The 15,133-nt window shown below is 39.7% G+C and overlaps 1 protein-coding gene across 3 annotated transcripts; it reads left to right on the top strand.

Moving 5' to 3' along the window:
- Positions 1-991: 991 nt before the first annotated feature.
- On the top strand, positions 992-14,313 carry RSL24D1 (ribosomal L24 domain containing 1). 3 transcript variants are annotated; one of them, XM_059700710.1, is made up of 6 exons: positions 1,293-1,446; positions 5,435-5,548; positions 7,185-7,257; positions 10,576-10,639; positions 11,343-11,428; positions 13,397-14,313. In XM_059700710.1, exons 1-6 carry the CDS (start codon positions 1,366-1,368, stop codon positions 13,480-13,482), a joined length of 504 nt encoding a protein of 167 aa, XP_059556693.1. In that variant the 5' UTR covers positions 1,293-1,365; the 3' UTR covers positions 13,483-14,313. The 3 variants fall into 3 exon arrangements, with proteins under 3 accessions (XP_059556682.1, XP_059556693.1, XP_059556702.1); XM_059700719.1 differs by lacking the exon at positions 1,293-1,446 and adding an exon at positions 2,776-2,917; XM_059700699.1 differs by lacking the exons at positions 5,435-5,548; positions 7,185-7,257; positions 10,576-10,639; positions 11,343-11,428; positions 13,397-14,313 and adding an exon at positions 2,393-2,769 and having other exon boundaries at positions 992-1,446.
- The last annotated feature ends 820 nt before the right edge of the window (positions 14,314-15,133 follow it).

Below are 15,133 nucleotides of genomic sequence, written 5' to 3' on the forward strand. Positions count from 1 at the left end.
TTGCTAGAAACTAAAAGTTCCAGTTCCCAGTTGCTGGAAGCCACGCGTGTCCTGTAGCTAACAATAAAGAATAACTGTCACACACCATTTGTCACATCACAAGCAAATAGCTGCCACTTGCTGATAGGCTATTACTATAAGCTTTGCTACCCACCCCTGCTACCCACCCCCGTCCCTGGAACAATATATATTCTGCCGCTGTAAAATAAAAATTTTGAGGCTTGATCAGATTCTTGTCTTGCCTCTATTCTCTCGTGTCCCTTGTTTGTCTCATTCTCCTAGGGTGTCTCTTCGTTCCCACATTGTTGTCCTGCGGGTCGGGACATTTACCTATAGGCAATCAACATACCTTCATACAATTGCATATAAATCACTATGAAAAAGAATGTTACATGTTCATCGACTTTTTAAAAAAGTGTATTAAAGGCTTATTCATGAGCCAGGTACCGGGGATATAGCTGTAAACAAAACGACAAAAACCCCTGCCCTCATGGAGCTCATTTTGCATTGAGGAGACGGATAACGCAGAAAAGGGCGCCTGGGATGCTGATCGATGTTACAATAGAGAGTGGGCACGCACGCGCACACACACACACACACACACACACAATATATGTTTGGCTCTGCACAGAAAACCTCTGGCAGGTACTAAAAGGACCTGATTGTCCCTGAGGAGGAGTACTGAGCTCTGGGGAAGCAACCTTAGCTTTCCGTGAAAATGTTTGGGTTTGGGTTTTTGGTGTGTTTTTTTGGGTTTTTTTTTTTTGCCACATATGTATATCGTTTAAAAGGGGGCCGACGCAAAGATGGAGAACAGCACTGTAAGTCTCTTAAAAATTGCTGGTAAAACCCACCAAACCTCAGAGACTCAACTGCGCCGTCCAGCGCCCCAGGGAGCGGAGGTTCCGCAGCGGGCGCCAGGCAGGAGTGCAGGGGCGGGAGTCTGGGGCGGGTCTGCGGAAGGGGCTGGAGAAATGAGTTTGTAGGGCAACCCAATGCGGGGAAAGACCCATGGGGCCAAGCGCAAACCAGAGATGAGCACGGGCGCCGTGGCAGCGCGCGGTAGAGAGGAAAACGAGGCGCTGCGAGAGCGCGCTCGGCAGACAGCACACAGCCACGCCTCGCTTTTCCCACAGACGGCGGCGAGGCTGACGCGCAGCTCTGCGCCTGCGCCCCCGGCAGCGCTTTTGCCGGCGCGGCCACGCGGGGGCGCCGTCAGGTCCGCGTCGCTCTCCCACGGCCCCAGGAGCCGGGAGTTCGCCTCTTCCGGGTCGGGGACTTGGAAGAGAACCACTTCCTGTGACGGAGTACGTCACTTCCTCTCACGCTCGGCGTCTGGATGGTGGGTCCCCACGCGCGTTCAACATGCGTATAGAGAAGTGTTACTTCTGTTCCGGGCCCATATACCCGGGCCACGGCATGATGTTCGTCCGCAACGACTGCAAGGTGAGGTGGCCAGGGTCGGAGCGCACCGCTGCGCCCGCGGCGTTCGGCCGGGGTCCCCGCTTTCCCCCCGGGAGAGAGGGAGGCTTCGCGTCGGCTCCGGCCTCCGCCTCCCGCCCGGGGAGTTGCGCCTTGCGGGCGTCCGAATCGGAGCTGGTCCCAGGCCACCTTGGGCGAGGTGGGCAGCTGCAAGGTGCAGGAGGAGCGGGGCAGCCAGCCCCGACGGGGAAGCGGGGCCCGCGGGGCAGCGTGGCCGCTCTACAGCTCAGTGAGCTTTGCTGAACGTGTGCCCCTTCAGGCGTCGTTGCTAATGTCCGTAGCGTAGGGGTGCATCAGCCTTGGGACTGTCCATAGTGTGTGGAGGTTGATGGAAATGTTTCATCGGCTTATGTATTATGCAGTTATTGGAGGGGGGGGGTGTCGTATATATGAGAAGGCATGGAGAGGAGATGACATTTATCCTGGATCTTGAATTGTGCATGAGAAAGTGTGGAGAGGGCATTCTAGGTGGAAAGAAAGTGTGCAGTTTGAGCAAAGGCACAGGACGAAGCATCGTGGGTGGAAATAGAGGCCTGGGGTAGGAGTATTTGCAAAAAGATTAGTTTGTAAACATAAGATGGCACACATAGATACACCGTAAGGGCTGGTTGTGAAAGACTTTGTGAACGATGCATGCATTTGGAGGTGATTTTGACAAGGAATTTCAGTTCCTACTTCATTGCGTTCCCTCTCTGTTATAGATGGAAGATACTGAGCTCATTGCATCAGGAGCGAGGGTTCTTCCTGAAAGTGAGAGACCAAATCTGTGTTTGGGTACTTGAAAGAGCAATGAGAAGATGATTTAAAAAAAGTATAACATGAATCATTGCCAGGTTGGAGTCAAATTCACAGTGGGCAGTATGGCTTTGTAGATGATCTGTCGTCATATTTAATGGTCTTTGTCCAGCAGTGCCTGTCAGCTGGGCGTTGGAATTAGAACCACAGACGTGGGAGCAGCTTTCTAGAGCTGGATGTTGATCTGACAGACACGTGGGAAGTTCAGGTCGGTGAGGTGGGTAGTCATAGGGAAGGAGAGGGGAGACCAGTGGGTCAGAACAGATCGATTGGGGAAATCAGAAGTAGTGGGGACCCTGAAGCATTAATGAAGGAAAAGTACAGGCACACCTTGGCGATATTGTAGGTTTGGCTCCAGACCACCACCATGAAGTGAGTCGTAATCTGGTAAAAAAGCGCAACACCTGTGATGTGCCATCTGGCCAAGTGCCATATAGTGGGGCGTGCTGGTGTCTCATTTTATCTGTGTTGATGAGTCCCAGAGCCGTATCTCCTTAGCTCCAGGTCTGAACTTTCCACCCAACAGGGTGATCCTGTTTGTACCTAAGAGTGAGCCCACGAAGGAGGGTGCCTTACTGCCTCAGATCATTTTGCTCTCTGAATGAATCTCTCTCATCTGCTAGAGAGCTTGGCTGGAAATGTAAGTCATCTTTGAATCTTTCAGCTTTTGTTTCTATCTCATTGTTAAGAGTGCTGTTCATTCTGCCTTTGCAGTGGATAGTGAGTGGTGTTTTTGCTTTCTCTTTTCCTGCCCTGGTTCCAGGTTCATCACCCATCATTTTTCTGGCCTCCTAACTAGTCTTTCTGCCTTTATGCTCTTAGCTTTTGAGACCATCTTTCATAGAGACTTCCCTGCTTACACTTCTTAGGTAGCTTCTTAAAGGTATAATTAGTAATAATGCTCCATATTTTCACATAGTTTATAAACAGGAAAAATATATACATCCTACTGAGTGCTTAATAAATGTTGAATTGAAGGAATAAGAAAAGGTCAGAGGACTGAGGTATGATTTGATGGATCATTTGTTGCGAGTTGACGATAGGATGGTCTAGAGCAGTGGTCGGCAAACTGCAGCTTGGCAAACCATGGATCGCGAGCCACATGTGGCTCTTTGGCCCCTTGAGTGTGGCTCTTCCACAAAATACAGACTTCTGTGCATGGGCCATGAAGTTTCGATTGCACTGTACGTGCGCGCCCGCACGTGGTGTTTTGTGGAAGAGCCACACTCAAGGGGCCAAAGAGCTGCGTGTGGCTCCTGAGCCTCGGTTTGCCAACCACGGATAGAGGACAAGATTAAAAGGGAAACTTGAGCCTTCAAGCTTTGTCTCACACATAATCCATCCACCACCTACTCCACTATAGATTTAACCACCTTATTGTGGTTTTTTTCGTATTATTTTATACATGATTATTGTAAATAGCTTTATACCATTTTTTATATCCTAGTCTGATCTCAATCTCTCTTATTTGCAAAGTGAGACTTTATATACTTAGCTTGCTAGCCTAAGTTCTCAAGGTGGGGATTTATGTTTTAGTTATTCTTGTATCCCTATACCTAGTATAACATCAGGCACATAGTAGATGCACCTTATTTGCTGATTGAATCCCCATCCCCTCTTCAGATATTTTATTGTGCTTGTCAGATAATGTCTGTAGGTTTGGAGTTCAAATAGACTTCCCTGTAACTTCGCATGGACTCTTTCTGGAATTGAGGATACCCAGGACAAGTTCAAATCCCTCATTAGACATATCTTAGAAATGGGAATATGTCTAGGAGTTACCTAGTAAGTATTAAACACAGGAGGCTTTTACTTAAAAAGGTTATTATACTTTGGCCTGGAAATGCTCAAAGAAATTTTACTGATAATGATTTCATAGTGAGTTACCCCAGGAGACTATAGTAGTTCTCATATTTTCTTGTTACTTTGAAATGAATTCAAGAATGTAGACAAACGTCCACACCTCTCTGAAGAGGGCCCTGCAGGAGGTGTGAGCCTAGATCAGATTAACCTAGTACTGACCATTTCTAAGAAAGGTATGTCCTCGTGTGTATAATGATCTGCTTGACGTTCCCCATAGAAGAAAGTATATATAAAATGAAAAGTATTTTGGCTTGTTACATCTGCAAGTATTTTGCCTTATTTAAGTTTGAAATGTTTATAACTCATTTTGATTTGTTTTTGAAAATGGGTTACCTGTTCTTAGTTGTGATAATTTAACTCAAAAAAATGACTTTTTCTCCTCATATTTCTTTTTTTTTTTTTTTAAATATATTTTATTGATTTTTTACAGAGAGGAAGGGAGAGAGATAGAGAGTTAGAAACATCGATGAGAGAGGAACATTGATCAGCTGCCTCCTGCACATCTCCTACTGGGGATGTGCCCGCAACCCAGGTACATGCCCTTGACCGGAATCGAACCTGGGACCTTTCAGTCCGCAGGCCGACGCTCTATCCACTGAGCCAAACCGGTTTTGGCCATATTTCTTTTGGTAACACACAAATTGTAATGTGTTTTAAGACATTACAAAGTAACAAAATAATACATTTTAGACTTACACAATGAGTCCCTATAAGCCATTTTGGAGCACATTGAGGCATCCTTCAATTGTAAGCATTACTAAGGTAGAGAATTAAAGTAGTAACGAAGATTCTTCCAAGTAGATTTTAGAAAACAAATCTATAGCCAGTTTTAGTTGCTTTTTGAAATTATTTTGTGCAAGGATGGAAAGAACCAAAGGAGATTTCTGGATGGTGGCTTGAAACTTTTACTTCCACTGAGGTATATAGAAAGTGAATTTTGAAAATTATTCTGAAATGGGAAGTGATTTAAATAAATGACTTTCCTTAAAACTATTCCTGATTCAAGATCATTGTAAGGTTTTTACTGTTGTTTTATAAAAACGGTAGTTTTTAACCATATTTTCAGGGTCCTCAGCTTTTATTTATGATGATGCTTGATAGTAAAAAAATAGTTCAATTTCCATTTAATCTGGCATGTTCATATATTTCTTAATAGTATGGTAATAGAAGCAATTGTGCTTGAGAAACATTGTCATTTCTTAGACTTTACAGTATATTTTGTCTGGGAGGGGTAATACCTTATGATAGAAAAAACTCTAATATTGACTTCTCACTATTTTAACTTTTCTTGTAGGTGTTCAGGTTTTGTAAATCCAAGTGTCATAAAAACTTTAAAAAGAAGCGCAATCCTCGCAAGGTCAGGTGGACTAAAGCTTTCCGTAAAGCAGCTGGTAAAGAGCTCACAGTGGTGAGTATAGTTTTTACAATTTAAAAATTTCAGGTTTTTATTGGGGGGGGGCGGTTATATGATTTAATTAACTATAACAAAGCTTCTTACAGCATGATTGATGAATGACTTTTTTGTATTTGGTTATAGTAATAATTCTTACATGATCCTAAAACCCATAAATCTGTAGAATTCTGAAGAGGAAAAAAAAATTGTGATCCAGTTTGTAGAAGTGATTTTTCTTATTCTCAAAAAAACTATTTTTAGCTCTTGCAAAGAAAAAGGTAAAGTTGGAAATGGCTGCTTAGGGATTTTGAGAGGAAGTTATGAAATTAACTAAAGGATCCCTAAACAGCAGTGAGGACTCAGATGAGATTTGTAATAGATTCACTTATCAGTGCACAGATTTCCTTAGCAGGACTTTGTGTCTGGTGGCGGAGAAATTAGTTCGTAGTGTTGTTGTGAGGAGGGAATTTCGTGTGAGTCCCTGTCATCATATTGCTGCTATTCCTGAATTGGTCAAAGGATCTGGGGAAGCTTGTCCACATTCAGCCCCTTCAAAGGGAGGAGCTGAACGCTGCTGCACAGGCTACCCTTGAGGGAGGAAGATCTCAACTGTCCCCGTCCTCCATGACTTCCTTTCCCCCCAAACCCATGGCTATTTTCCCACCCCCCTACTCCTTAAGGGCAGTATCTAAGAATTGCCATGAGGCCCTTTGCTGGCTTCCTTAACAAAACCAGAGGTTTCCAATGAATGTAATGAATATTTTTTGACAAGATGCAAGGCCAAATTATAGTTACTGTTACAAAAGTAATTTTCAGTATGGCAAGAAGAAACAGGCACTTCACCTGTAGGTGGCAGCTATATGAACGAAGAAAGGACACCAGTCCCAGTCACTTGCTGGTGACCTTGTCATGGTTGATGTTATTGTGATCTAAATAGAGTCGTGTGTATTATAAATAAACTAGCCAGACACAGAGCTAGTGCTGTTCCATATTCCTGTTAGGTAGATTTGGAAACCAATAAATACCTGTAGTTTTTCCAAAATTATTTTGCATGTTTTAAGATAAATAGGATTATTAACTGTCAAAATACCAACTACACTTAGAAGGGACCTGAAGAATTTCAGGGCAAAGCTTATGTCATGTAGAGTAGCACTACATTGATTTGAAGATACGTAGTTTCATAGCTTTATGCTTTAGCACAAAGGTGTATAGGTCTTCAAATGTATAAGCATGATGGGTATTTAGGTTGAACCACATGAAATTCTCAATGTTTGACTCTTTTGATCTATGAAAAATGGTAATTTCATATGGTTCAGCCTAAGACAAAGTTTTTTGACTGTGAGTCTCATGTAGGAGTGGGAGGTTAGGGAAGCTTTTTCAATTTGTTTGATCCCATGAGTGTTATATGCCTCTCCTGAGAAATGGGGTTTGGGCTCTTCCCTTCCCTCCCTTTGACAATCACTTGGATATAGAGAAATGTTTTCAGTACGGCTGTCTTGTACATCGTGGTGTGTAAAGGAGAAACCGTTTAAAAACTTGTATTGCTGGGATCACCCTGGGGGGAATCTTAATGTGTGTCCATAGTTTAATACATTCTGAATGCTTGTGAAAAGGAGAATAAATTTTAAATGTTTCCTTCGCCCTCTTACAGGATAATTCATTTGAATTTGAAAAGCGCAGAAATGAACCTGTCAAATACCAGCGAGAGCTGTGGAATAAAACGAGTAAGTCACAAGGGAATGCCAGGAATTTTCATAAGCTACCCAAATCCTTTCCCCAAGTGGCTGATGTGTCCATTATAAAAATAATGTAATTATTAAATTTGATAATATTTGAAGTGCTCACACACAAAACACCCAGAAATCTGAAGGAAAAAAAGAGAGAGAGAATACTTTGTTGGGTGAGTGTGGGATGTATTTCATTTTGGCCTTTGTTTTCTCTTTTGTTACTCCTTGACGACAGTAGCTGCATATCACCCTGACATATTTTATAACTGCTGTTATTTAGTGGTTATTCAGCTTGATGTTGAAACTGACATGCATATCTTATTTTAGTCGGATGTGGATATTCAGTTACTATGACCCTTCATGCTGGTTTTGTGTTACATTGATCGCCAGAAATAATGTTGTGTTCTGTGAGACTCTTATACTTGAACAGTAAGTGCTGACTCAAGCATGTGAGGATGAACAGAGTGCACACAGTCCCTGCCCTCTTCGTGCATCTTACTGAGTTCTCCTATTTCACTGCTTCTGTTAGATGGTAATTGGTTCCGCTATGATCACAGTCTCATTCCCTTGGCCCACTTGTTTATACTTCTGCAAGTTCTGTAAGAAGCAGTGCTCTATTGAGTATTTTTTTCCTACACAGATTCTGATGTCCTTTTGTATTGGGGTCTTAAAAATAGACTTTCTAAAGAACTCCTGGGTAGACAGCATGAGTCTTTTGGAACTTAAAACTATTTCCTGCTGGCTTACACAATAATAGCTGTTAGTAGTGTTCCAGAAAAAAAATATTCTTTTAAAAGATTTCTTGATTCCCCACACTCCCTATTTCAATATCATCTTGCCTGTAAACTAGCCAGTTGACAATATTTTTATATTTATTGCTTATATTATCAAATTGTGTGAAGATGTGGACTGAGCAATCTTGGTTAAGAAGTGGATATCCACAGAAACAGCAGTAGGAGAAGTTTGAAAACAGTAATAGTAGGAAGAATAATTTGTATTTTATCCATCATGTCTCTGTATTGCAGACCAATTTTTAGTATTTATTAGAATCTTATGTTTAAAAGTTTTCAGTCTTCTGGAATATCCAGAAGTGCAGTATCTGATTATTAGAAAGGATATGCCTGCCCCTTGTGTTAGTTCCCTTCTGAGTAACTTCAAGGTATGAAAGTGCTTCGGAGTAGTAGAACTTGCCTGTATCATTTTTGCTGTGAAAGGCAAAGAAAGAACCAAAAAAGATACATATCAAGCATACAGGGTAGGGCAAAAGTAAGTTTACAGTTGTGAGTATGCGAAATAGTTTATTCTTTTATTATTAATTAATTAATGTATTTTCAATAGAAACAACTGTAAACCTACTTTTGCCGCATCTTGTATTATTCTAAGCCACAGCATGTGCAGATTTAGAGTTGACATTGTCTTAGAGTTATTCATATAAATGTCATCTTAATGCCAGAGGCACCATGGGGCCTTCTGGGGGGGAGGGGGTCTTATTAAAATGCAGATTCTGATAGAGTTTGTCTGGGTGGGACCTAAGATTCTGCATTTCTAACAAACTCCCAGGTTATGCCAATGTTGCTGGAAAGAAAGCTTTTGTTTGACATAATTTCAGATTAAACAGAAGTGGCAGGAGTAGAATTCTCTGATACCTTTATCCAGATTCCCTGAATGTTAACATTCTATTATTTTTACCTTTTCTTCTCTCTCTCTCCCTTTCCTTCCTTCTATATTTTTTTTTTCTGAACTGTTTAAGTTGCATACATACGCTCCTCTGTCCCTAAATAGCTTGATATGTATTTCCTAAAAATAGAACATTCTCTCATAAAACCACAGTGTAATTATTAGAGTCAAGAAGTTAACATTGATAGAGTAGTATCATTTAATCATAGACCTGTTTAGATTTTTCTAATTGTGCCAATATCTTTTATTGCAAAAGTTGCTAGAATAGTACATGTCCTGTCTGTTTTAGTCTCATTCAGTTTGGAACAGTTGCTGAGTTTATTTTCATATTTCACAAAATTGACCACTTTGAAGAAAATTGGCCAGGTATTTGGTTTCAAGTAATGGGAAGTTCTTGTCATTCTCCTGTCAGGAGACACCTGCTGTTCATTAGTCCTATTACTGGCAATGCTAACTTTGATCTTTGGCTAAAGGGGTGTCTGCCAGATTGCCACACGGTAAAGTTTGTGTTTTGCCCTTTGTAACTAATAGCTCTATTGTGGGGAGATACTTTAAGACTGTGACTATCTTGCTGTGCTTCTAGATTGGGAGTATGTTGTCCAGTATGGTAGCCACTAGCCACAGGGTCTGCTGAGCCCTTGAAATGTGGCTAGTCTGCATTGAAATGTGCTGTAAATACAAAATACATGTGGTTTTTGAAGACTTAGTATGAAAACAAGCATAAAATGTCTGTAACAATTTTTTATACTGATTGCATGTTGAAATGACAATATTCTAGATATGTTGGGTGAAACAAAATATATCTTTAAACTTAATTTGACCTGTTTTTTTTTTATGTGTCTGCTAGAAATTTAAAATTACATATGTGGTGTATCTTACATTGGACGGTGCTGATACAGATAGTAGAGCAGCCGTGGGCAAACTACGGCCCGCGGGCCAGATCCGGCCCGTTTGAAATGAATAAAACTAAAAAAAAAGAAAAAAAGACCGTACCTTTTTATGTAATGATGTTTACTTTGAATTTATATTAGTTCACACAAACACTCTATCCATGCTTTTGTTCCGGCCCTCCGGTCCAGTTTAAGAACCCATTGTGGCCCTCGAGTCAAAAAGTTTGCCCACCCCTGGGCTAGAGCATAGTTGGACTCAGCTTCTGTACACATTTTCAAAAACAGTTGGATTTTAGTGGTTGAGAATGTGGTAAAATTGGTTGGTTCATTTTACCAGTATTCGTAATGTGCTGATTATCTCTCAGGCACTTGAAGGAAAACTGGTCTTTATGACCAGAAAGGTGCTGTCTTTCATTTATGGAGATGACAAGCTAAGAATGGTATTAGTTGCTGTTAATCTGAGTTCTCTGTAGAATAAAATTTGAAAAGCATTAGACTGCTTTACTATAGAAGGACAATTTTAGTAGCAATTTAGTAGCTTTTGTAAATTAAAACTTAGAGAAATGACACTTGTAAAAAATAGTTAACAGTGGTGTCAGCAAAGGGTGCCTCAGCTGTTTTAGTAGGGTTTTTTTTTAAAAAAATGAGTTTTTCATTTATTCAATTTCTAAATCAGAATAAAGAAGTTATTGTTAAAGCTCTTGCTTGAATGTGAATAATTTGCTAACTCCTATGAATTGTTTTGTAGTTGATGCAATGAAGAGAGTTGAAGAGATCAAACAGAAACGTCAAGCTAAATTTATAATGAACAGGTATGAATATATGTATAGAGTAACTCTTGGAAACATAATTGCTAGTAGACATTTAGAGGCATGTTTTTCCCCCACATAACTTCAGACTTACAAAAACTGGTAAGAATAGTATAAATAACTCTTGCATATTCTATTAGCTTTTGCCACATTTACTTTAATTCTTGTCTCTATGGCAGGCTGTCATAGAAAAGAAGCATGTGCCAACACCTTTTTAGCTTTAAAAAATTGTTAAAGCATTGCAGAGAAGGGGCCAGAATATTTGGGAACAAGTCTGTTAGTTTTTTGTTGAATGTGTTACGAGTTTGTCTCTTGTAATTACTGAATTATTTTAAAAAATTAGGTAACAGAGACTGTTCTCTGTTTGAGGAGAGACGATCTAGGCTTGAAGATTTGCACTATATGTATATAATAGACATTGATTTCTGAAATTTAACTTCTTCCTTCAATCTCATTCCTTCATTTACTCCACTAATATATATTGAATCCTCATTTTATTAGGCACTAGGTATACTGAATGAACAAGTTTGTAGTGTAGGAATCCTATTTAATCTAATTTGTAACTAGAAAATGATTGAGTTCCCATTCCTCATCTATATGGCTTATTAGTAAATTTTATTTTTAAAAATTACAGATTAATTAATTAAAAATTACAGTCTAAAGGTTTAGTAACTAAAATTCTGGCCTTAAATGTTGTTAACCCTAGATTGAAGAAAAATAAAGAACTACAGAAAGCTCAGGACATCAAAGAAGTCAAGCAAAACATCCATCTCATCCGAGCACCTTTTGCATGTAAGTAAAGCATTGCGTAGGAATTTTCTGCTTTAAGTAGAGAGATGAAAAACCTAGATTTTTGTGGTCTATGTAATTTGGTATCAATTAGCTTTTTAAGGTTGAGTATTTTTTCAGGTAAATGTTATCTCAGAACATTTATGATATGACTTGGTTAAACAGTTACAAGTTATTCAGTATATTTCCCAGTTTCAGTCAGTTTTTTTACATGTTTTTTTTCTTCTCCATAAAATCTTATTTTCTGTGAGTTATCTCTCCAAGTTAATAAAAATGAGTTGAGTTATAATTTCATAGATAGTTTTGCCCCATACCTGTTTTTATTAAAGGATAGTGTTCTATGTTAGTGGTTCTCAGACGGGTCAGTATGGGAATTACTTGGGGAACTTAGCATAAACACAGAGACTCTGGCCCTTTGATTCTGGGCCTCTGTTCTTTAAGTAGGTCTCCAGGCAATTCTGATAATGTAAGTTGTGAGAACTACAGTTTTGTATTAAAACCTTCTCTTTGTGTTTATGTAACTTACTAGAGGCCCGGTGCATGGATTCGTGCACTGGTGGGGTCCCTTGACCTGGCCTGCACCCTCGCAATCCAGGACCCCACCAGTGCACGATCAGGGCCCGGGAAGGGACCACGGGAGGGCTCCAGGGCATGTCTGGCCCGTCTCGTCCAGTCCGGATCAGCCAGACCTCCAGCAGCAAGCTAACCTACCAGTCGGAGCGTCGGCCCCTGTTGGTCAGTGCGCGTCATAGCAACTGGTTGAACGGTCGAATGAATGGTGGGACCCTTAGCATTTTAGGCTTTTATTGTATAGGATTGGCAGTCACTCGTTTGGGCAGTTGTCTGTGCAGTTTGTGAGGTGTGAGAAAACCAGCCTTTTACTCATCTGGCACCAAGTACTTTGGTGAGATTTACTTGCAGACTTGATTTCTGAATGATCCCATGCCTACAGCTTATTAGGAAAGGTCAAATTCTGTAAGCACATACTGAGTAGATTTGTGTTAAAGTTGTACTTTGGTTGTTTTTGTACCAAATTTTATTAAAACAAAATAGAATCCTGGAGCATTTGTTTCACATACAGACGTTACAAACTGACACCCAGAAAACAACAGGAATGAAACATTGTTATCTAAGTTTTTAGATAACCCTCTGAGGTTGGTAGTACAGTGTTTAGAACAGGGACCATGGATCCATGAGGGCCAGGGTTCAAATTTCATCACTTTGACTTACTGGACTTACCAACTGAGGGATCTTGGGCAAGTTCACCTGTCCCTGTGCCTCAGCTTTTCTCTTCTTCTTCTTCTTTTTTTTTTTATATATATATATATTTTTTATTGATTTTTTACAGAGAGGAAGGGAGAGGGATAGAGAGTTAGAAACATACATTGACCAGCTGCCTCCTGCACACTCCCCAATGGGGATGTGCCCACAACCAAGGTACATGCCCTTGACCGGAATTGAACCTGGGACCTTTCAATCCGCAGGCCGACGCTCTATCCACTGAGCCAAACCCGGTTAGGGCTTTTCTCTTTTTTAAAATGTGCCCTGGTCGGGTTGCTAAGTTGTTTAGAGTGTTGTCCTGATACTTCAAAGTTGTGGGCTAGATCCCTGGTCAGGGCACATGCAAGAATCAACCAATGAATGCATAAATTAGTGAAATTACAGATCAGTGTTTCTCTATAACTCTCTCTCCCTCCTTCCTTCTCTCTCTTCTCTTTCTCTCTCTCACCCCCTCAAAGCAATAACTAAAATGAAATAAAATACAAGTAGTTATGAGGGTGAAATGAGCAAATGTAAGTAGAATCCTTAATGTGTGGCATATTATAAGATCTGTATAAGTTTATTTACTATTCTTAAATATCTTAGAAATTGCCAATGTTATTTTAAAACATCCAAGATCCTTTATAAAGTGTTGAGTTCTGTAAGGTCACATTGAGTTGATAAAATTTTTAATTTTTCTTTTTTTTTAAGGCAAAGGAAAGCAGCTGGAAGACAAAATGGTACATAAACTACAAGAGGATGTGGCCATGGAAGTTGTTTCTGACAATCCTGTTTAACCATTTCTATGAGTACATTGGAAATTTGCTTTAGAGACTTAGGTGCTCTAAGTTATTGATTTATTTTTTACATAAGGTGACTCAGATGAAAAGGTGATTAAAAATAACATCTCTTCTACATTACTATCTGCAAAATATCAGACAATATGGATGCTAGATTGCATCTCAGTGTAAAATCTTCAATGATAGATGTACTTATGTAAATTATGAAAATTTTATAAATACCAAGTGAATTGTGGACATAAAATGATGGTGCCACTTGGATAATGGCACCAGGCAGCCCTTATGTAGTAACTGATGACAAACATTCATGGCTAGTGTTATATAAAATAAAATGTTATTTTCAGTAAAAATCTTCCCTTTATTAACTCTATAGACGGAGGGATATGACAAGGAACTAACAATCTGCATGGTAATTAGCCTCAAGTACTCATATCTCTTATTTTGATTTCAGTATTTCATGTTTTGGTTTATTAACACATTAGAAGCACATATGGCCTCATGCTGAAGCCTAATTCTGTTGGACTCTTTTGACCTGGTTGACCTGCTTGGAAAGACTTGTGGAGGTTGGGGTGAGTGCTGAATAGTCGTTCCTGAATGGCACTCTGCTCTCTCATTTCTCTTTGGAGAACATTCTAACTTGAGATTCCTATTAGAACAGGCTTTTTTTTTTTTTTTTACTCAACAATGATTTAGAAGCAGGGGAATCCAGGGCCTCTTAAAACATTATGTGAGCTTTTCTTTTCAAAAGCTATAATTGTTTTCGGGAAAATGGAATTTATGGGTAGAATGTCAACACGTTATTTGCACATAAAGTAATTTCTATAGTCATTGTCTACGTATTTATTATTTAAATGTACTAAATGAAGGTAAAGTATCAATTACTTGGAAGAAAATAACTTCAGCCACATGTACTATTGAGGTAGGAGAAATGTTTAAAGAAAAGTATATACTTAAATACTTCATGTTTCTGTATTTTTACATTATTTACAAGTTAAGCATGTTAATAGTATTAGTAACTCATATTTATATTATTTTTTAGGATAGAAATTAGAATAAATGAGAGATTTTAGGGTTATAGAACTACGTATATAGTAATGGCTAAATTTTTATTTCAATATTAGTAATAAAGTGGACTGATCACTGGACCAAGTGTTAAAAGACCTGAATTCCAGTGTGGTTTTGCCTTTGTGTTCTTATTTGTAAAATATGGCTCATTTATAAAGAATATTATTGATAACAATTAGGGGAAATATATATGTAATCAAAGACATTTGTAAAATTACCCTGTATTAATAAGTAAGAGCTATACTTGCTGTAGTTCTCTAACCTGAGGCACCCGATGGTCTGCCTAGTACCATCTTCAAAACTTGAGACAGATGAGAGATAACCTGTGGAAATTTAGATCTTTCTCTGGGGCACTAGTAAAGGTCTCGTCAGCAGGTGGTTTCCTGTGTAGGGAGCTGGGGAGTGGGATGGCCAGAAGCTGCTTTCTCACCTCAGCCAAATCTACAACCTCCAGGAAGACTGAAAGGGGAGCTTTGGGAACATAGCTTTGAACCCCAGGGAAATCCTAGGGAATCCTGAAATATGAGAGTGGGTTTGTTTGGTTTTTTTGGTGTTTGTTTTTCAGATTAAAAAATTTTTTGAA

Source organism: Myotis daubentonii, chromosome 1 (genome assembly GCF_963259705.1).
Source record: "Myotis daubentonii chromosome 1, mMyoDau2.1, whole genome shotgun sequence".
NCBI classification, from domain to species: domain Eukaryota; kingdom Metazoa; phylum Chordata; class Mammalia; order Chiroptera; family Vespertilionidae; genus Myotis; species Myotis daubentonii.

Coding starts and splice junctions, on each gene's coding strand:
- RSL24D1 (XM_059700699.1), top strand. CDS start 996: ATGCGGGGAAAGACCCATGGGGCCAAGCGCAAACCAGAGATGAGCACG. Junction 1,447..2,392: donor TCGTCCGCAACGACTGCAAG/GTGAGGTGGCCA, acceptor TTTGTCCAGCAG/TGCCTGTCAGCTGGGCGTTG.